Source organism: Centruroides sculpturatus, unplaced genomic scaffold, assembly GCF_000671375.1.
Source record: "Centruroides sculpturatus isolate CEXI.00-Female unplaced genomic scaffold, Cexi_2.0 scaffold1165, whole genome shotgun sequence".
NCBI lineage: Eukaryota > Metazoa > Arthropoda > Arachnida > Scorpiones > Buthidae > Centruroides > Centruroides sculpturatus.
This window is the reverse complement of record NW_019385337.1, coordinates 85,567-108,642: the sequence shown is the minus strand read 5'-3', so window position 1 is coordinate 108,642 and position 23,076 is coordinate 85,567. Positions and strand designations below refer to the sequence as shown.

Here is a 23,076-nt window from a genome sequence, read left to right as displayed (position 1 = left end):
TTTGAATTCTTAAAATTCAAATTAATGAAATTTTACTGTGGGTATTTTATATTATCGTGTACCCTATTTTCACAGAATGACTGGCACGCTGGTAACCCCAGGGTTACCAGCATGCTAGTTAAACTGTGACTAAAATATAAAATTAATCAGATTTTATGAAACTAATTGTTAATTAAATGTTAAAGAAAACATTCTTCCAAGTTAAAATAATAACATTGTAATTTGACCAACTTAAAATAAAGAAGAGAGTTTTCATTTTCATGACAATAAACACAATTAATGACTTATTGGCATTTACAGTAGTAGTAGTTAGGTAGTGTGGTCTACCCTGACCTTAAAAATAACACCTTCCTCTCAGATTTCACACTGTAGTGATGTTAATCAGTGTAATCTGAGATAGTTTATAGAGTTTCTTAAATTTAATATGTTTATTTTTGTGTTTTTGAATCAAATAACAATAAAATACACAAAAAAAAGCACTTCTGGAATTCTAAGAGAGTTTTATGTTGTTAGAAAGTAGACAAAATAAAGAAATTAAGCATATGCAGTAGACCCCCCTATAACGCGGAGATACGTTCCTCGTTATACGAATTTTGCGTTGTAGGAATCCTTAAATACATGAGCCATTCGCAGCCCAACACATGTGAAGTTTACGGACTACGGCTGTTTGAAAGGTTTTCTTCCATAAAATTAATCGATTCTAGACTAATTCAACTTAACATTTCCAAAATACATATAAATTTTTGGGAATAACCCGTATAAACTATGCTATAAACAAAAAATTGTAGGATTGCTTACCGAGTGTGCACCGTTCGACGTCGCCATTGCTTAAGCTTGTGTTTGTCGCAGAGCAGCGCACCAAACGGCAGCCGTGATTTCTGATGTTATTTTTCTGTGAAAAATTCGTTGAACTTTGGAGACATCATTAATAGAAATAATTTTTATGGCCGTTGAATAAGAAATGTTTTTTCACAAGAAATGTATAAAATTACAGTGCTGTATTAGACTTACGGTACCTAATTTACATACTGTACAGACGATAGTAAACTCAACTTACTCGCCTAAACTCTCTGTAGAGTGGCGCTGGACGGCGGAAAGTATATATATAATTATAATAAAGTTAAAATAAAATAAATTAAGTTAATATATAATTATATATACAGTACCTAATTTATATATAATTAATATATAATTATATGTACGGTACCTAATTTATATATAATACTGTACAGACAATAGTAAACTCAATTTACCCACCTAAACTCTCCGTAGCGTGGCGCTGGATGGTGGAAAGTAGTTCGGCTGCTTGTCCGTGATGACGAGTTGGCGATGACGTTTTACTGCGTCTTACACGTCCCTTTTAGCATCTTTATACAAATATTGTCGCAATTTTATCGCCGCATTATAGGAATCTCCATTATAGGAACCTGTGTTATAGGGGGTCTACTGTAATCAGTTTTTGATGTAATGCTGGCAGTTTCACAGTTTTAGAATAAGAGCTTGTTTGTTTTTTTAATGCACCCTTTAGAGAGGTATGTATATAATCTCACTTAAACAGGCATGTTAGGTTCATGCCAGCATTCTCCTTGGGATAAACCAACATGTTGATTTTTACCATACAGAAATATCTGATTTTATGGTCTCTCCCAGATAGACTAGCATGCTGGTCATTTTGCAAAAATATGGTGTACAGTAGACCCACCTATAATACCGTTGATAATTCCATATTATATGAATTCCATGTTGTAAAATTTAAGTAACTTGTACAACATGGAATTCATATAATATGCAATTATCAAGTGTTATGGGGGTCTACTGTATATATATATATATATACAATACATATATATATATATATATATTGCAAAAATATATTTATCGCACTCTTACGAAAGAAATTTAAAGCGTACATACGTCAAAAAAATTAAATGGATATTTCGTTCCCAAAATATTAATCCACAAAAGAAGTGGGAGTTAAGTATCACAGCCTGGGACAACATCATGCCTCTCCAATGTCTTTTGGATACTCTAAGTTTCAGTCCTGTTTATGCTCCGGCTCCGTTACCGCATCCGGAGACCCTCATTCCAGATATTGAGCTCATCATTAAGGATATGAATAGCACAGAGCAAGATGTTATTCGATGGAAAATCAGATTCCGCACGGTGCAAGAGAAGAGCAATAACGTAAATGCAAGACGGTTTCACCTTATCTTGAAGAAATTACGCCAATGGTTACTACAGAATAATGTTATACTCACGAGGGTGGATAAATCGAAAGAGACTACTACTATATGGTATTAGATATACAATATAGTACTACTAAAACGTTCTAATTACAACGAGAAGCTAAAAGAATATATTACAAACACAGAGTGCCAGCCTGCCCCCGTCAATTTCTTGGATACTTTGCAGAATAGGGTTAAGAGATTCACTTCCACCGCTTTAGCACGACGTTTACACATGCAGAATTCTATGATCCTCGCTCCAAGAACTCCTAGGTTGTTTGTGTTTGCGAAGACACATAAACCGGGTAACCAGCTATGTCCGGTCATTGATAAATGTGGCTCCCCAACATTCTTGATTGAAAAGCAGTTAGTCAACTTCTTCCGTGCTAGAGACCACCTACATCCATTTTCTATTTCCAACTCACTGCAGCTTGTGGAGAGTCTCAGAAGCATTTCTCTTACAGACAAGGAATGTATGACCGTATTCGACTACAAATCCTTGTACCCTTCGATAAAATTACCTCCTTGCTTCTGTTCCATAAGAGATTTTTTATTTGCCAATATAGAAAATGCTCCATCTTATCATGCTCATATCCTGGAATTAGCGCATTTAATTTGTTACACGTCGTTTTTTGAATTTGAAGGAAATGTCTTCTTACAAGGAAGAGGCATACCTATGGGTAGTCCTACATCTGCAATCCTTTGCGAATTGGTTTTGCATCAGCTTGAAAACACCATCCTACCCGAATTTCAACAGCAGATCATTTTGTACGCCAGATACATTGATGACATATTTGTACTTTGGCGCGAAGAACCTAACCTACAATATTTTTTAAACAAGATCAACAATAACCCTTACGGTTTAACTTTGCAGCTTTGACCAGAAGAGTGACTCCAGTGTTAACTTCCTGGACATTTCCATTACGTGCAAGCAAGGGGAGATCTGGACCGATATTTACCGTAAACCCTGCTTTCAACCTGTTATCATCCCACGCCAATCAATCGATCCCAAATATCATATATCAAATTGGCGGTTTTCAGATCATGGATTAAACGTGCTTACACGCATTGTACAAGTTTTTCCGACACAATAAGGGAGCTAAAGTACATTCTTGAGATAGCCCAACTAAACGGATATCCAAAGGAAGAAATAGAGAATCTTATTTCATCCTTCCAATCCACTGAACGGCGTTCTCCCAAGATTGACTATAATAAATGAATAGTACTTAATTACATCCCATTTTTGAACTAGATACACAGATCTACTGCCAAGTCTAATAACATACACATTATATACCGCCGCAACCCCACTATTTTCAAGCTTTTGAGAAATGATAAAAAGAAAGAGGATCGGAATTCGACAACGAGTATATATTCAGTACCTTTACATGATCAACGATTCGATTCCAGTCTTGTTTATGTGGGTGCGACGATGCGTGGTCTGAAGCAAAGGCTCAAGGAGCATAAATACACAATAGATAGGAACCTTGATAACACTGTCTTAGCATCATACGCAAAGCAACAGGATATAGACGTGCAATGGGATCAAGCATCAGTTATAAAAACGACGACTAATAGGCAAACGATCAAACATCTGGAGAGGTTGGAAATCTATAAAACGCACATGAAAACTGGTTGTATAAACCATAGAGATGCCGACTCGTTGTCCACTGCGTGGAGGTCCTTTTACAATTATTAATTTTTCACTATTTATTTAGTTTATTTGTTAATTTTTCACTATTTATTTAGTTTATCTGTTAATTTTTCATTAGTTCGTCCGCTAGGGCGTTTTCCGTTAATTTTTATTTTTATATTTATTTCAAAAGCATTTTATGTTCTATATTTACTGTTCTATTTTTGTAACTGATGATGATCGTTGAAAAACGATTAGTTTATTTGTTAATTTTTCATTAGTTCGTCCGCTAGGGCGTTTTCCGTTAATTTTTATTTTTATATTTATTTCAAATGCATTTTATATTCTANTTAAAATAATTTTAACGATTTAATTAGAAAAAGAAAAATTTTAATTTAAAATCTGCAAAACGGGAAAAGGAAACATTTTCTACCACTAGATGGCCGTACCTTTACTACACTGTAGAGAACAATAGATGAGACCTCGTCGAGGCAGGAAGGGACATCCTAATAGAGACACGTGACACGAATGACATCGAAAACAGGATTCGGTCGCGTGCCAGTGTTGTCCTTCGTGGGTCATCTGTCCCTGATCGACACCGATCGGTTCTCCGCACGTGTCACAATATTCGGCGAACATGGCATCGAAGCAATGCAGACAGTAGGGACGACCTTCTTTCATAATGTATCTCTGTCCCCCTAACTGTCGATCGCACTCGAAACAACAGAAGTGCTTCATGTGCCACGCTCTTCCTTCCGCTTCGGTGCATTCGTCGGCAAAAATGATCTGCAACAAAAAGTCCGATTAAGAATGTGAACACATATGCAATATTCCGCCAAAATTTTAATAAATACCTCGTCGCACGCTGCACATCTGGGTTTTAGACTTTCGGCGTGGTGTCGGCCGCAATACAATTTTCCATTTTTGTAGAAATATATGAGATCGACGAGTAACTCTCCACACACGCAACAAACGAAGCATGCCGGGTGCCAAAAAGTATTCGGTCCCGATCTAGAGGCGAACACTCCAATGTCACCGGGTGCGCAACTCTCCCTACACTGAAACAATAACCAAGTTAGTGTTATTTGTAGCATCGGAATCTCCTATCGAATTATACAAGAGGGGAGTCACCGATCACCGACAACGAGTACCCTCCAACCACTCCAACGGATAACGGCTCTGTTGTCGACGTTAAAGGATGGTGGGGTCAACAGTACCCTAATGGCACTAAACATTGATTGTCTCTTGGGGTCATTGGAACGTGAAATTGGTCGACGCTTCCATCCACATCTTTGATGTAACCGGAGCTGTCCTCCTATCGGTTACTTTTATTTGCTCAATTAGATAGCAACCATACTTTTTACTCGGATGCGAAATGTATAGAATTCAAGAAAAGTGAATTCCACCCTTGTAACATTCGACTTTTATCTAACGTAATTAATTATTTTCAAAAGTTTATCAATAGAAATGGAACATGAATCATCATTGGTGGGTTCTCGGCGAGTCGGGCGTCGACACGGCGCATTATATTTTTTTATGTATTTTTTTCTTGTTGTAAGATCGATATTAAATTAATTGAATCTAAGGATGCTAAATAACTATTTAAATTACTCCCGGGATAATTAAATATCCCACTAAGGCAAAGGGTTCAGAAATAAAATACATTCCACTCCCTTTCGGATGATGCTTTCCATTACCCTTCTTTTTTTTTTACATATTCCGGTACCGAAATGGTGGCTGGCGATAGATAAAATGCAAATTCGACTAGTGAGGAAGGAAAAAAAAAAGTGGTTCCTAACGGCACGATTCCCATAACGTCATGTAACTGAATTAATGAGCGGGAACAACAGTTTGGGATTCAAACACCGACCACTTCCTCCGCTAATGAACTTGAATAAATAAAGTAAGGCCCGCCTCTGGTGGCCAGTAAAGAAAACACAAAACTCGAATGGAGGTAATTACCTAAGATGGAAAAGGCAAAGAAAATATCCCGAGCGAGTATTTATAGTGAAGAATTATATCCAATTGTCTCGAAAGAAAATAAATATGACGCATAAGGGCACAGTCGAGAAAATTTTATGCATAAAAATTGATTATTATTATTTTTGTGTTTAGTTTTTTCTTCGAGAAGTCGATATTTATTATTTACATTCGGCTTCATTACGTACAGCATATAAATAAGAGGGCATTTTTTAACTTTATCGATTTTGTGAGCTAAGAAAAAAATTGTGGGCTTTTCGCCACATCGTTATTAACTCTGACAAATAAACTAAACACGTTTGTCATCGATACACGATTAATTCCAGCGAGGAAAACCTTATTTATTCATTTATATCGGGCGCCGAGTCTCATACTCCCGCTCTTCCTCAACATAAAGCTAAAAGCGGCACTCATAATTGTAAAGATTCTTAATAATATTAGCGAAAAGACGTAAAATTATGCATCTCCGCTATCACAACGCGTCAATAACAGCCGAAAATTATTAATGGATAACTCATTTAAGGCTGGCAACATCGTAAAAATGACAAATGACAATACTTTTAGGTTAAAAAATTTACTATTGATAATACTTACGTTTTCGCAAGTAGTAGCGGCTAGAGAAGAAGCGTTAAGCTGCCTGACGGTTCCTCTTCCTAGAGCTTCCCTTTTCCTTTGAGCGGAAAACAAACGAAGTTCTTTCTTCTCTTCTTCGCTTAAACTATTACAATATCGAACTTCGTTATCGTGTGGAGGTAACTGATGCAGAAGCTGTTTAATACGATACTTTTCACCTACGCTATTGACATAAGGTACTTTATCTTCGGGAAGTGCCGAGAAATAAAGATGAACCTGTAAAAAAAACAAAACAAACTTGTGAATTTAAGAAACGGAATTACAGATCTTTATAAAGTATATAAATTCAACTGTAGCGACTTTAAATGCATAAATTTACATCGTATTAGCATCTGCTGGGAATAAAGATTTTTAGCTGGATACACGCAAACTTGATCAAAAAGCAATATTTAATTAAGTATTAATAAGTTTCTAGAAAAAGTAATTACTGCAAACTTTTTCCATTTGGAAAAACCTCCTGATCTCTACAGTAATATATCATTTGTTGACAGCCCGAGGACCCCGATGTCAGTCGTATCTGTTATGTAACCAATAACAATCACGATAATCTATCATCACAAAGCTATATCCGAACCTAACCTGGAAATATTGTAGCAGACATTCTATACTGATATATATTTTTCTTTCTTATTTTTTCTTCCAATTGGAGACAATAGGAAGGACGCAAATATCGGAAGACATTTAATCTAGGACGGCGCCAACAGGGATGTGGTTGCTATGGGAACGGGGGTCGGATGCGTTAAACTTTCGGAAATGACCGCACCAGACGGCGCCACTCGTCTACGATGGAAGCGGCGACGCGTCGAGAGTTTGTTTAATGCAAATGGGCATTACAAAAATATTCTTTTTATGAAGAATCAATTCCGAATTTGTTCGAGGTTTACGAGTAATTTGTATTTTTAAAAGGAAAAAAAAAGAGTAATTATCTCGTAAAGCTCGTCCTGATAAAGGAATTAGCAATAAAAGTGTTCAGCTTAAATGTAGTTCTCTCTCTCTCTCTCTCATTCGTTTGATTAATATCCATGTAAGTTTTCTTGTTGCAGACCGCGTGACAAATGATCCAACAAACAAACACTAAATAAAATTGGAGAGCGTAGGACTAAAACACCTCCAGGCTACTCTTCTCCTTTTTTAAGGCCATTTGTTTTCTGCCGATGACGTCATAGCGGAATCGCTTGACATTCTTAAACATCTGACCAGTTTGAGCCAATTAAAAGCATAAATATGATACTACGTCACCGTCACGCAACCGTTGTTCTTCAGCTGGTAATGGCTACTTGATCAATTTCTTCGTAATTTCATTTCGAAATCAATTTCTGCACTTGAAGCATACTTGAAGATGTCAGATTCTTTACTCGCTTATTCTCCGACTATCAGATTATCTGGCGCCATTAGATTTGATGCGTATTTTACAATATAATTCTTTGTAAGGACGTTGAAAAAATTTAAACGTGAGTTGCTCTGAAAAGCTAAATTGTGGGGATGAGGTTAGTTCGAGAGTTGGGCTCTAGCCATCTACTGCGATTCCGCTTAATTAAGTGTGAAATGAGTAGGTAATGAAAACAAATGGGCTACACTACGATGATTCTATTGTATTCTCTTGTATACTACAAACTAGTGACAACCGTCATTTAATTCATGGTTTTCTGCTCCGAAAGTCACATTCAGATAAACGATTGAGTCACAATAAGTAATATACAGAGAAACACTAAGGTTTCCGAGTTTATATAGTCGTGTTTAATCGAGTTAAGTCGCAAAACTTATCCTCCGAATAAAAAATGAGTAGATGGATTTTGATGAAGCAACGCTGAAACAAAAACTTTTGCCTTCGGTAGACTTGGTGTGCACGAATGAAGATCATTACAATTAACATGATAAATCGTTTTAAAGAAAGTATAAAATCGAGATCGTCATCTTCATTAATTTTCCTTAATCACAGTTTATAGAAAATGGACGAATCGGTTATAGGAATCTCGTTAATTTGTTGTAAATGGTTGCGATTTCGGATTAAGGATCCAAATAAATGTACTTTCCGATAAGCGTGGGAGAGAAAGGAGCTTAAAGATTTGGCACTCCTCCCATTCTCATGTCAAGATAGAAAATAACCGGGTTGTTAGAAACGACTAGGTTTATTGTTCTCAATATTTGCATATCCAATCCGAAGAAAGGGTTTTTAAAGACAGCTCAATCTTTCAAAAAAGAATCACCTCTCTCTTTCTCTTTTTTAACCTCAGAAGCGCAGTCTTTGAAGGGCCTCTGGTCCTTTATTTAGGCCACCTGTTGATAGTGCCTTTCGTATGATAATGAGCGTCGGACGCATAGACAATGTACGCTTTCGGCGTCGTTGTTATTCCGAGCCAGTTCTTAATAGTTGCCATAAGCAATGGCACAAGGCGACGATCCGCATACCAATGTCTACAATTACAGACGATGGACCCTTTCAGTTAAACCTCAAAGCGAGAAAACTAAATCCGTTAATTACAAGCTAGGAGGGGCGAAAAGTGTCGGATCGATGGTAAATCACGATTTGGCCATTTTGCAAGTGATTCTAGCACGTTAAATAGACAACGATTTATGAATCTTCTATCGTTTCGTGCGGCCGAAGAATCTAATAAGGATAAATAACTAGATTAAACTTAAGCGATTTGTTGATTTTACTTTCGAATAAATTAATTTGCTTGCTTGTTTTCCAGAAAATCGATATATAACTACAAAACTGTAATAAATAAAGTAAGCAGGAACCACACTCAACAGGAACCATAGATCAAGAGAGGTAACGCTTTGCTCGGATGATTCGGTAAAATGTCCAATCACAATCGTGCCAGATAAGACCGCTTTCCTGCTCTAACACCGCTCACTTTCCATTTCTATTGTCTGTCAACAGGAATTTCCGTTTCAAACTGTTCCAGGGATATGTCTTCTGCCGGAAATTCCACAGGAGCACGGATGGCGCGTCACGTTCCGATAAGACCTTTCTTTGATTCCTTTAGAAATTTCGATTCTAAATTTTAGAATAGAAGTAAAGAAAACTTAAACCATTGTCAGATCTTTTCTTGAAGTTTTATTTCTGAAGTTCCGAGTTTTCCATTCCCGTCTGTCACGTTTTATTCACAAGTTTTCGAAGAAATCTCCTCTCACATACTCCAAGATTTCGACAAAGAACTTTAAATCTCGTTCGCCTCGATCCGTCGGGAAAATTAATCTCACTCTCTAATCTCCTCCTAATCTTAACAATATTTTTTTTTTAAAGAATTCCATCAGTTCTGACATTTTTCTATTTTGCTAAAGCTTCTAATCATTACTGTAAAGCGCCTTTTCGTAATTATACCATCCTCAATTTTTCGCGTTATATCCGAGACTAATCTAAATAAATTCGTGTCGTTCTTCGATATCTTCTCCTCCAACATACAAAATCCTATCATTAAGTACGTCATTTATTCGAATTAATTCGTATACTTTTTCCTTTTCTTTCTCTTCTGGGGAAGTGGATTCTTCTTGTCGAGTTCGATAAATAACAAATGGACTTACGGTGCGTCGTTACAGTTTAATAGTGTGGTCCCATTCGACTCTTAACACGGTGTCTAACATGGACCAATGTCCAGCTGGCGACAAATGCCCGGTCCAACTGGCAAACTCGGCCTTCTTTTCGATGATATATGGCCGTGCAGAGCAATCAAATAAATTGGCAACCAGCTGGTAAAATCTCTCCTAGTTCGCCTAACGACGGCAAGCCACTTTCTCTTTACCAATAAATCGTAGCGGGGGAGAAGATACATACCACACTTTCAATCATCTCCAATGACTTTTTCCCCCTAAATAACTTTTGCTAATTTTTAAATCCGGATTCTTATAAAATTGGTGTATTCTGCAGTAAATCTAAGAGGATGGATGGTGACTTTATTCATTATGTTTTCAATTCGGAAATTTGCTTATTTCTTGTATACGGCGTCGCAATTTAGTTCGACGTCTTAAAAATATTTCTTACAAAATGAATAATTCTACTGCATTTCTTGTGTATTAAGAAAGAAATTTTTTTATATAGTAGGCTATATAATATATAATACGACTTTTTAATGCTGTGTTTTTAATACACTGTACGAGATTAACTGACTTTTGGGCCACCCTGTGTAATTCATATAAATGCTAACCTGAAGTTTTATACAAACGCTGATATTGTTTTTTCAACAACAGAAGTAAAATACAGTAAGATACAAAAATTTTTTATGAGAAACGGAAAAGTATAACACCCGATAAAGTAAAATAATTAATATTTGAAACGATAGAAGAGAAGATCTGAATATTATATTTATCTAAAAAAAATATAATATGAGTGATGAAATCATATTCCGCGCTTCACTTGACATAGATGCATGTTTTCGTTATGAAAATTTAAAGTGTTGAGTATGACTTTATCAATTTTTTACATACGATAAGAAACGTTTTTTTTACATTTTTATTCATTCAACAATTTCTTGCCTTTAGATTTTAAATAAAAATTAGCGTAATTTTTATTAACAAGCTAAATTGTTGAATGAATAAAAGTGTAAAAGACATTTTTTACAAGTGATATCAACGACAAGAATTTAAATTATACGAAAGGGAATTTCTCATTTGTTATTTAAATTGGTTGTGTAAAGAATGATCTTGGGTTCAATTATTGTTTTTCTGGTAAATTTTACTGTTCTTCTCGAGTTATAATTTACTTAGTACTAAAAAAAAATCAGCTATTAATTTGTAATTTTTTAATGAAATTTATTCTTCTTTATCGTCTCTTAGTTCGTAAGAAAAAGAATCCAAGAGTGCATTCTTGTCATTTTTTTCAATCGTTACCTTTGGTTCAGGCACTGCTAAACTTTCATTAACAGTTTTTTCACCCTTTTCTATCGTATATTGAATAAATTATATAAGTATATAAAGATTACAGAATCAATCTAGAAGAGAGAATTTAAAGTTTTACAAATGCTTAACGTCCGATCATTGAGAACAGCAATAACAATGAAAACTAAATGAGAAGCCATTTCGGTTTTTCTAGAATTTGTCATAAAATGATTTTATAGAAGAAAATGTTTCATAACGTAAGACAACATTTCTGTATTGTCAATACTCTTGAGTTTTATATTAAAATAATAATGTTAAAAAATTATTTACCAATTAGAAATTTTAAAAACAACGTTATTATCTAATACGATTTTAGAAAAAAAAAAAAAAAAACATGAATCAAGAGAGGAAACTGAGAGAAATGTGACATATCTAAATCAAAGATATGACCGTGAAGAAAGGTTAATGCGCTAGAAGATACAGCACTCCTGTGTTTATGAAATTTAAGATTAATGGAAAAAATAGACAACCAAATAAAGAAAGTTAACTAATTAAAAAGTTAAAGTGTGATTAAACAGCACAAAATAGAATAAGTTTATTTCTATAACATAAAAAAAACATACAAAAACTGGGTGTCTCGAGAAAACGTACTGTACAGTACATAAATATACAACCAAACCTCGAATTAACGCTACCAATTTTTTCCGCCTCTGAATGAAATATGGCTCTAAATCGAAGTAATTCAAACAATAAGAGTTATATGAAGTAATCAGGTAAACACGCGAGTTTGGGGTTGGGAGATTGAAAATCGCGTGGTTTGATTATACGAATGTCGTTTACAATGCAAAATCTAATTTAATAAACAAATTTAATAATTTACAGCTAGTGAGGGTTCTCAATTTAATATTTATGATGTAGATCTGTTCACGAGCGATTTTTAGGGTGGCATTAAGAGGACGCTATATCTCCACAAGCAAATTTGATTTATGTATGCGTACAAAAATCACAATTAAGCCTCCATATATTAAATGCTCTTTCAAAATACGAAGAGTTGATTTTATGTGTATGCAACCTAAACATTCACGCAGGGCCCCGTGCTTAGAGAGGCTAAGAAGGCCCCGCGCGGTTAATGCTCCATCTTCGTCGTCTTGAAAAGGCTTGCACATTTATATTTTGCATTGGACCCCGCAAAATATGAAGCCGATGTTAAAAGTAAAGAAAATTTCATTCCTTCAAGTTACTCCTTAAAAGTACTAATTAACAGAAATAAATGAAATAATATAACCTAAATATAGAGGAGACCGGGGCAACTTCGGCATGCGGGGCAAGTTTGTCAAGCGCTTTTTTTTNCAATGTTTCAGAAAATACTGTATAACCAAACAAATGAAAACCGTTGGTATTAATACTTTTAATAGAATTTTTCATTTTTTTTCGTATTTCCTTATTTAAGTTGCCCGACAGTTTATTAGACTATTGTAAGCAGCTAAATATTTCACTGTCCAAGAACTTGCTGTACTAAGAAAATACGTAGAGGGTGAATCGGTCTTTAATCGCTTCGACCATCCGGACGTCAAGGGGATGTTGATGATGAAGTTTGTGTAACAGTTCGTTAGTTTTTAACGCATAATACAGCACAATAAGGCCATGTGGTCCGTCTCAATTTAGTCTACGGCAGGTGAACTTGATCCTCAGTGGTTCGGCCAACACGACTGAAAGATCAGAAACGGTGTCCCAATTCATGATATGATAAATTGCATAATTTATCATGTAAAGTCTAAACAGCGATAGAAGTCGAACAATGACGCCGGCTGTAGAATTATGTGTTCCTATTCGAAACAATTTCTGTATCCTTTAAAACCCTGTGGGCACTAAATGGATTTTTCCATACCACAAGTTTGGCTAGATCCACTGGGGGAGCGACCGGTGACGAGGGATGGGAACTGACGTGTTCCGAGCAGACCATCCGTGAAAAATTCCCGAGTTGCTTGCTTGGATTCGATCCTGGGTTCCCCAGAGCGGTAGGCTGACACCTTTACCAACTTCGGCCTTTCGCTGATTAATTTTTGTCTTTTCATTAATTTGTTGTAATAATTGATTCTGTTTCATGAGAAATTCGCAAAATGAAACAATTACATTAAATTCTTGATTATTTCGTATGAAAATCATTGTTAAAAATTATTATTGTTCTCTAAGTATAGAAAACATTTGATAAGACTTGTTTTTTAAAAAGTTGGAGGAAGATTTTGAATGTTTTAACCAAACTTCTATCAATATATCATTAAACATATCACTTAAATTATAGGATCTGAACCCACGATCTTCGGTTATACTACGAACTTTCTAATCACTTGTCTTTAAATGGTATTTTTAACTTTAACAAACAGTTAATTACGTCAGGTGTTCACCTATTAATTTTTAATGATAATTAACACTCTCTTGTGCATTAACTGACAATATACAAAGAAGAAAAATCCAGAAAATGTATTGTTTGACTCAAAAGATTTTAGAATCCCAAAATACTACTACTGTAGTTACTTCTGATCACGCACTGTTTATGCTGGGTGGCCCAAAACTCAAGTAACCGTGTTTAATTTCGCGTTCCTTACATACTTGTGAATACGAATCGTAGAATGAATTTATAAAAGTTCTATAATTTGTGTGAAGTTTTTAAAGTAATAAAGTATTCGAATAAGACATTTTAGCGTTTACAGTGGTTAACTGACTTTTGAGTCACCCTTTACACACGGGTGCTGCGTTAACTTTTTAATTAAGATAAAATGTCAAAATTCAGCATTTTAATCTCTTTTAATCATGCATTAGAAACATTTTTGTACAAAAAAAAAAAAGAAAGAAAGTAACCAAGCTTGACAACTGTACAAATAAAAATCTATGAACAAATCTATAAACATTTGATTTTGTACAACAAAATTTTCACATTTTACCGTGAAAATCGGAGTAATAATAATATTAACTTGTACATTTAATCATTATTTATTTTGCTTCACGTAAATCAAACTAGAGTCTTCTATACAAATCTTGTTCAANTCCGCTAGGGCGTTTTCCGTTAATTTTTATTTTTATATTTATTTCAAAAGCATTTTATGTTCTATATTTACTGTTCTATTTTTGTAACTGATGATGATCGTTGAAAAACGATTGAAAACGTTTTTATTTTATTAAATTTTGCTGGATTTATATCAGTGTAATTTATTTTCAACTTATTCTACCTCCAGTATGTTTTGGTTATATATATATACACATTCAAAGTCATTTGTAACTGATTTTATTTCTATTATATAACACTCACCAAATAAACCATTACCAGTTCATAACCAACAGAAAAATTCTTTCTACAAACGTTTTCATCTATATGTAATAGACATTCTCAGGTATTGATGATATCGAACTAACGGCTAGTAGAATAGAATGTTTTTGAAAGTTCTGTATTATATAAGTTAGAAATACAGCCAAGAATAATATATCATTTGAAAGACTGTAATCACAATGTTTTTAATGTAATACAAATGTTTGACATGGTTTACTTTTGTGATGCTAAAAACATCAGTGAAAATTTCTCTCAGACTATATCCAGTTTAGATTGTTGGTAACAATTGTAGCTGTGATAATTCTTGTGCATAATTCTGGTAAATCATTTGGTGCAAAGACACACAGTCTTTGAATGTATCCCACAAGGAAAATTTGTCTCTGCAAACTTAAGCAATCAGGATGACTTTTCAGGCCTTGTTTCCATTTTCAGATATCTGCTTTCATCTGTTGGACTTTGTGGGACTAAGTCCTGGTTGTACACAGTTTGAAAACATGTGGTTACAGCTTTTTAAACAATGTATTGTTGTTGCTGTATTTCTAATCATTGTTATGTATTTCATGAACCTGTCCTATCCCTTTTGTTGTTTTGTAATTATATGACAAAATTAAGTTTGTTATACCTAAGTGAGGTACTGTTTATTTTTGTAGATTAAAAATCAGATTTATGGTATAAATCTTGAATGTGCAATAATAATCTAAGTATTAAATCCATATGAGTTGAAATGCAGCACTGTTCACATAGCTTAAAATATAAGATATAAAAGACTAATATAAAAGTTGTCATTTGTATGTGAATTCCTTATAACTCCTGCAAGTTTTGTCCAATTCAGATAAAATTTTGGTTATATTCATTTTGTGTTCTGGCAAAAAGTATAGACTGTTTATTTTACAGAAATACTGGCTATAGAATAAACATTTTATAGATTTTTGGATCGGTGATTGCACATACATTGCGGTGACATCAGTGACCACGTGACATTCATGCTTGATGAGGAAATTTTCCTTAAGTTGCAATTTTAAATATTTTGACAAATGGTATATTTTAAACTTACTTCATTAAATTTAAATGACATTCTCATTGTGACAGTCTCATTATATCATTTATATAACAAATTTTTTAACAAATCTTTCCATAGTGACCATGTGATGTTCTCTTATCCAATCGGAAGTAATGATTTAACGAGTTTGTTATTTAGAAAGTGTTACCACTCATATAACTAATGTACATACAATTCAACTTTATTTTAACAATGTGGATTTAAAAAAAACTTGCTATTTTTTGAAAAAAATGTCTAAGAAAGTGTAAGATTAAAATTGGTCAGGTAAATTCTAGAACTAAAAGAATAAGAACAACAGGGACACCTGAAGGCTGTGAAGTTTGACTTGAGCAACATCGAGTAAGAATTGCTTTGTCAATGGCTACAGAAACAGCATCACAATATCAAGCTTGAGTCTAAACTACTTAATTTGTAGAAATAGCAACACTTCTTGAATTTTGTGAATTCTCTACTCTTCTCAATTCTTTGATCTACTTTCTGATAAAATGTATTCTGTCTTGCTTGACAGGGAAATTTCTAGTCAGTAATAATAATCAATTCAAACAATGAATTTAAAAATTTAATATGAAAACAAAATAAAAAATTGAAAATTTATTTTAAAATGAAATTTTATAATGTTTTACAGATAATTTATGAACACGTATTTGATATATTCCAATGTAGACAACAGTAATATACAGTGGGTGATCGATTAACGAACATAATCCGTTCCAAGACTTTGTTCGCTATTCAAATTGTTTGTTAACCAATTATTGATTTACCATAGGTTTTTATGGGAATTTGATTAATTCATTCTGGAGATTCCAAAAAATAAAAAAATATATACTTTCTTGTTTATTTGTTATTTTGAAATTGTGTTGTACTAAATTTTCGAGAGTATTAAACACAAGATCATGTTATTAAATAATTAATTAATCAATCACATGACTTCTTTCCCATCTTTATTACTTTCTTACTACGTTTATTTATATGTAATAATAAAAATACATATATATACAGTCTTGTATTTTTATTAGTCATTTGTTTTCATAGTATTTGTGGGGGTTAAAGAATTTGTCTAAATGTCTTTTCTCTCTTCAAGATTTTTCAGAAGTAATTAATTAATAGCATTGTAATTGTAGAATCTCTAATCCTATTAACCTCAATCTGGTTTGGATGTCATTCTAAGACCGTCGTTTTAACATCATCCCACGTCTTCAAAAAATGTTTAATAGCAAATATTGACATTAATTCTCTTTTTCAGAAGAAAGCGTATCTCGCCGAGTTTCTTGGTGTTCTTCATTCAAGAGTTCTTGGCGTTCTTCTGTCATCAGATTCGTTTCAGGTTCCATTATGAGTGCTTCAATGTTCTTTATTTCTCAGATGTGATTTTTGTTACTCCTTAAGCTGCTTGTGTCTTCTTGATAATACAGTATCTTAGGTAAGATTGAACTGTGGCCTACTATAGACCTGTTCAAAGCATACTGCCCAGCAACATCAGACATCTGCCAACTCTCTACTTTTGTTGTTATACTCTCACCTTTCGAAAATAAAAACCGATGCAAAACTTAACAAGTTCCCGCCTGACAGTCTTGCTAATACTATAAAAAAATTGTTTCTGTCAGAAAAATAAAAGGCTGGAATTACAACAGAGAGTTTCAAAGTTTGGAGGAATACTATCCAAGCAGTATATGCCGGGTTGAGCATCGATATCAAAGAAAGTCTCCCATGCTCCAAAAAGTTTCAAATTGTTGTCTGAAGACAAGGGAAGACCAATCGGTATTCATTATTTTATGTCGCTTCTTTTTGTGTTTGATGTGTGAGGTGTTCGTTATCCAAACGTAAAAATCTTTTGCAAAAGTGTTCGTTATCCAGTTTGTTCATTAACCAATCACTCACTGTATATCAAAAAGCATTTTTGTTTTTTAATCTTTCTGATGGCATTTTTTCCTATCATATGTATGAAAATTAATTACAAAGTTTAACATTACACAAGATAACCTTTAATTATAATAAATACTACTTTGATATACTGTAATTATTTAAACAAAATGTGGATCAAAGCTAATTACTACTTTTTAAATATTTTAAGTAACTAAAATAACAGAAGGAAAATTGTTAGTCAGTTTAAAATTTTTGATTTTACAATCCTATAAAATTTAAAGGTTCATTATAAATTGTCGATTAGTTTTGCCATATATAGACTTATATAATATGAGAGCCAGTTGTTTCAATTTCCTTATACATGATCCCTCCTCTCTTTTCATTATAGGCATTGACCTGTCCTCTCTCTTCTCTGCTAAGAACATAAATTTTCCCAGTACATTGGCAAGAGCAACTGTTCTTTAGAAACCTTATCATTGCAAACAAAATTATAAATCTAATTATGGAAAAATAAAAAAGCAAATTGTCACTATTGATTGTGAATACCTTGAATACTTGTACATCTGCAATGAAATATAATACTACATCTTGTTATGACAGAGGAATATAGATAAATCTTAAAGTGACTTTATTCTTTATCTTTCACAAGAGTATAGAAGATAACTGTCAATTTTCTCTTGCCAAAAAAGTCTATATCATTTCCAATCATGTCTGTCTAATCAAATCTGTATTTACCTTACAGTAATAAAAGGTTTGAATCAAATCAAATTCAGTCCAATTTTTCATTTTTTTTCGTATTTCCTTATTTAAGTTGCCCGACAGTTTATTAGACTATTGTAAGCAGCTAAATATTTCACTGTCCAAGAACTTGCTGTACTAAGAAAATACGTAGAGGGTGAATCGGTCTTTAATCGCTTCGACCATCCGGACGTCAAGGGGATGTTGATGATGAAGTTTGTGTAACAGTTCGTTAGTTTTTAACGCATAATACAGCACAATAAGGCCATGTGGTCCGTCTCAATTTAGTCTACGGCAGGTGAACTTGATCCTCAGTGGTTCGGCCAACACGACTGAAAGATCAGAAACGGTGTCCCAATTCATGATATGATAAATTGCATAATTTATCATGTAAAGTCTAAACAGCGATAGAAGTCGAACAATGACGCCGGCTGTAGAATTATGTGTTCCTATTCGAAACAATTTCTGTATCCTTTAAAACCCTGTGGGCACTAAATGGATTTTTCCATACCACAAGTTTGGCTAGATCCACTGGGGGAGCGACCGGTGACGAGGGATGGGAACTGACGTGTTCCGAGCAGACCATCCGTGAAAAATTCCCGAGTTGCTTGCTTGGATTCGATCCTGGGTTCCCCAGAGCGGTAGGCTGACACCTTTACCAACTTCGGCCTTTCGCTGATTAATTTTTGTCTTTTCATTAATTTGTTGTAATAATTGATTCTGTTTCATGAGAAATTCGCAAAATGAAACAATTACATTAAATTCTTGATTATTTCGTATGAAAATCATTGTTAAAAATTATTATTGTTCTCTAAGTATAGAAAACATTTGATAAGACTTGTTTTTTAAAAAGTTGGAGGAAGATTTTGAATGTTTTAACCAAACTTCTATCAATATATCATTAAACGTATCACTTAAATTATAGGATCTGAACCCACGATCTTCGGTTATACTACGAACTTTCTAATCACTTGTCTTTAAATGGTATTTTTAACTTTAACAAACAGTTAATTACGTCAGGTGTTCACCTATTAATTTTTAATGATAATTAACACTCTCTTGTGCATTAACTGACAATATACAAAGAAGAAAAATCCAGAAAATGTATTGTTTGACTCAAAAGATTTTAGAATCCCAAAATACTACTACTGTAGTTACTTCTGATCACGCACTGTTTATGCTGGGTGGCCCAAAACTCAAGTAACCGTGTTTAATTTCGCGTTCCTTACATACTTGTGAATACGAATCGTAGAATGAATTTATAAAAGTTCTATAATTTGTGTGAAGTTTTTAAAGTAATAAAGTATTCGAATAAGACATTTTAGCGTTTACAGTGGTTAACTGACTTTTGAGTCACCCTTTACACACGGGTGCTGCGTTAACTTTTTAATTAAGATAAAATGTCAAAATTCAGCATTTTAATCTCTTTTAATCATGCATTAGAAACATTTTTGTACAAAAAAAAAAAAGAAAGAAAGTAACCAAGCTTGACAACTGTACAAATAAAAATCTANTGCCTATCTTGCCCCATTACTGTTGCCCCTATACCAGGGGCAACTTTAATAAAAATAATTAAAATAATTACAACTTTACAAAAAGAGAGAAGTTGCCGATCTTGCCCCTATACCCGGGGCAACTTCGTCAATTTCTCTCTTCTTGTAAAGTTGTAATTATTTTAATTATTTTTATTTCCAAACTGATTTTAACCAGTTCTATAGTAAGGTAACATTCCAATAGACAATATGCAAAGCTTTTTTTTTCAGTTTACAGCAGTATTTATTACACAAAATTTAAGTAAAGCTTAACATGCCGATCTTGCCCCGGTCTCCCCTATTAATCCAGATACGTATCGTTACATTTTAAAGAGAATTGTTCAATAAATCAGATTTTATATAGAAAATATAAGTTGGAACATGAACTATTATATGAATGGTGAAGTACTTACAGGCCTTTTAGACCTTATTTTATGTTTGTAATGTGTGTCGCTTTATTTATTTGCTTTTATATAGAGAAAAAAAATAAAAAATAAGACATTCTACGCAATTATATATTACTAGAAATAATTAATAACGTTCATTATATTCATTTAATGGTCTAAAATATATTATAATATTACTATTTAACTCATATTTTAGGGAGCAAACAATTATGTTCCAGTGAGAATAAATAAATTTTTAATGAAAAAGTTCATAAATTCTATACCGATAATTAGAATATTTACTATTTCTATTTTCTCAAGTCGAAATTATACTAAAATTAGCCTTCTAACGAATGTCTGATAAGTTTTACACTTATTCTTGTAAATGGCTTTTTTCTAAATACTTTTCCTAGAAAAACGTTTGCTAACTTTATCTCCCTACTCGACTGTTAAAAAAAAATTATCTTCCTTCAACTAACAGAGGATAGAAGATATGGTCCTAGAATTAGAGAAAACTTTTCCTGGAATTTGTTTAGTAACTTGTCTGTTTCCAATATTTAATATTGCCATAAATTTCACAACACTGTCATAAAATTTAAATAGAATTTAATTTTATGTACTTTTCTCACTGTGTACATTTGGCTATAATTACAGTAAACAGCAGCTAGTTAAAGTTTTCCAACTCATTTATACAAAATAATAACTTTTTTTTTAAAAAAAACTAGTTTAATAACTTTAAAAATAAAATAAATTTTATTAATTTAAAATTAACTTCAATTTGTTTTTTACTTTAGAATAAATCTATACGCTTCTCAAGTAGGTATACAAGTGGCCAATAGGAAGGTTAATTATAACTTTCATTTTGAATGAAAGTTATAATTAACCTTTATTAGAATTATAATTACGGTCGTATTATTAGAAATTAATTATAATTACGGTCGTAGCGTTATAATTCAATTTATAGTGCTTGATAATTAAAAAGCCATTCATTTTAGCGCTTTATACTGCAATATACTACACACTAAAAAGCGCTAGCGTAGTGTAATAGTAGTATAGTGTAGTATTAGTATAGAATAATATACAGTAGTATAGTTTTATAGTTTCTATAAACTCCTAAGTTAATTCTGTCTTGAATTTATTTTAGCCTTGTTGACATGTCTTTATAGCAATACATTTGCCTGGACGAGTTCATTGTGGGTCAGAAATGTTCATAATAGATAAAGTTAAAGCTGAAAATACATTTCAATAAGCTTTACAGAAATAGTAAATTCAATAAAAACTTAAATTTCGTTATCTTGATTTTATTAGTTATCTACCGAGATGAAAAGCAAATACTAAAATTAAATCATATTCGGAGAAAACATTTTCCAAACAGGACGAACAAACGTGAATCAAAGTGAATGCATTGATTAAGTTTCCAACTTATTTTTACTTTAAATCGCTGGAATTTTCTCTCAATGGCCTACATATGATAGAGATATTTATTCATATTAAATGTAAATAAGAGGTATCTACAACAGGCCCTAAGTTACAGCTGAAGGCCTCGCGCTACTACTATACAGTTTAGATCTTGCGCTTTTAAATTTAACTAAATTCGACTCTGCTCCACAAATTGAAGGATTTTAAAAGCAAAATCAAACTTGCAAAGGTCAAAAACTCTTCAAACAGGACAGAATATTTAAGAACTAGAGCCTTAAACTAGCATCAAGCTGTGTACAGTACAACTACAAGCAGACTTACTTCTTTTTAGCAACACTCCTTAAGTAAAGTAAAAGTAAGTTCTACAGAAGATAGCAATGAACACAATGCTGCGAATTTTATGTAATAAACATGTAATTTCGACAAAAGAATCGATAAAAATACTTCTTACAGAAATATTTATTGTGTAGAATGTAAATCACTAACAAGTATTGACAGAACCAGATGCAGATAATTGTGATAATTTCACTACATGAATATTCAATTAACTGTACGAGTATACTGTAGACTGTAGAACCTAATTAATAACTAATTAGCAAGATTTTTCTTAAAATACTTGTTAAATATTTATTAATGCAGCTTTCAGATCTAACCTTCCATCAATTAATCAAAGAATTCCGACCCCAAAAATAAAAAAGACACGAATTACTATTTAAAGAACATTTTTATGTTGTTTAAAGAATTTATATTATTAAATTCGTTATATTTCAATAATAAAATGACAAAAACTGGAGTAATTTTGCAGGGAATCAATTTTATTGGATGACTTTGAAAGGCATAACTATATATCTATACATTGAATAGATATGGGGATTACATTTTAGTGAATGCCATAAAAGCCCTATTACCTCTTATCATATTAAGAAAATAAAAAAAAAAGATTTTAATACAGGAAAAATGTCTTTTATGTAGTAAACTATATAAATTGGCTTTAACTATAGTTAAGAAGGGTGAGGATTTAGAGAAAAAATAAGGTCACATAAAGCAGCTCCTTACATTCTTTCTCAAATGACAAGTACATAAAATACTCTGTTTAATAGCCTCTTATAAATACTATAGTTTTATATATTAAGGAGTTATTCATTAAGATTTTATAGAATAAATCTAAGTTCATCAACCAAATACGGGCATAAAATATGAAAACAAAAATATATTTTGCATAGTTTTAAATACCTTTAATGACTATTAAATTATATTTAAAAGAATCCAAGATAAACTTTAAAATTAATTAAAATTTAATAAAATTTGACAATTAAGTGATAGCAGGCTCGAAAAGAGGGCTTATCAAATAATTTTTCCAGCAGTCATCTGACACTCTTCAATTTGGACCCGTTACAAACTTAATTACCAAATTGGCATTTAAAATAGAAGGCCTGTAGACATAGTATTACAAATTTAATTTCG

At 32.9% G+C, this 23,076-nt stretch overlaps 1 protein-coding gene across 4 annotated transcripts in view; it reads right to left on the bottom strand.

Moving 5' to 3' along the window:
• Positions 1–4,265: 4,265 nt before the first annotated feature.
• LOC111637819 (prickle planar cell polarity protein 3-like) overlaps positions 4,266–23,076 on the bottom strand; it is a 72,083-nt gene continuing 53,272 nt past the window's right edge. For all 4 annotated transcript variants that reach the window (XM_023383388.1, XM_023383392.1, XM_023383390.1 and 1 more), the window contains 3 exons: positions 6,433–6,687; positions 4,713–4,916; positions 4,266–4,644 (listed from right to left, as the gene is read on the bottom strand). In XM_023383388.1, the coding sequence (XP_023239156.1) occupies positions 4,294–4,644; positions 4,713–4,916; positions 6,433–6,687 (810 nt within the window). In that variant the 3' untranslated portion in view covers positions 4,266–4,293. The remainder of the gene's footprint in view (positions 4,645–4,712; positions 4,917–6,432; positions 6,688–23,076) is intronic.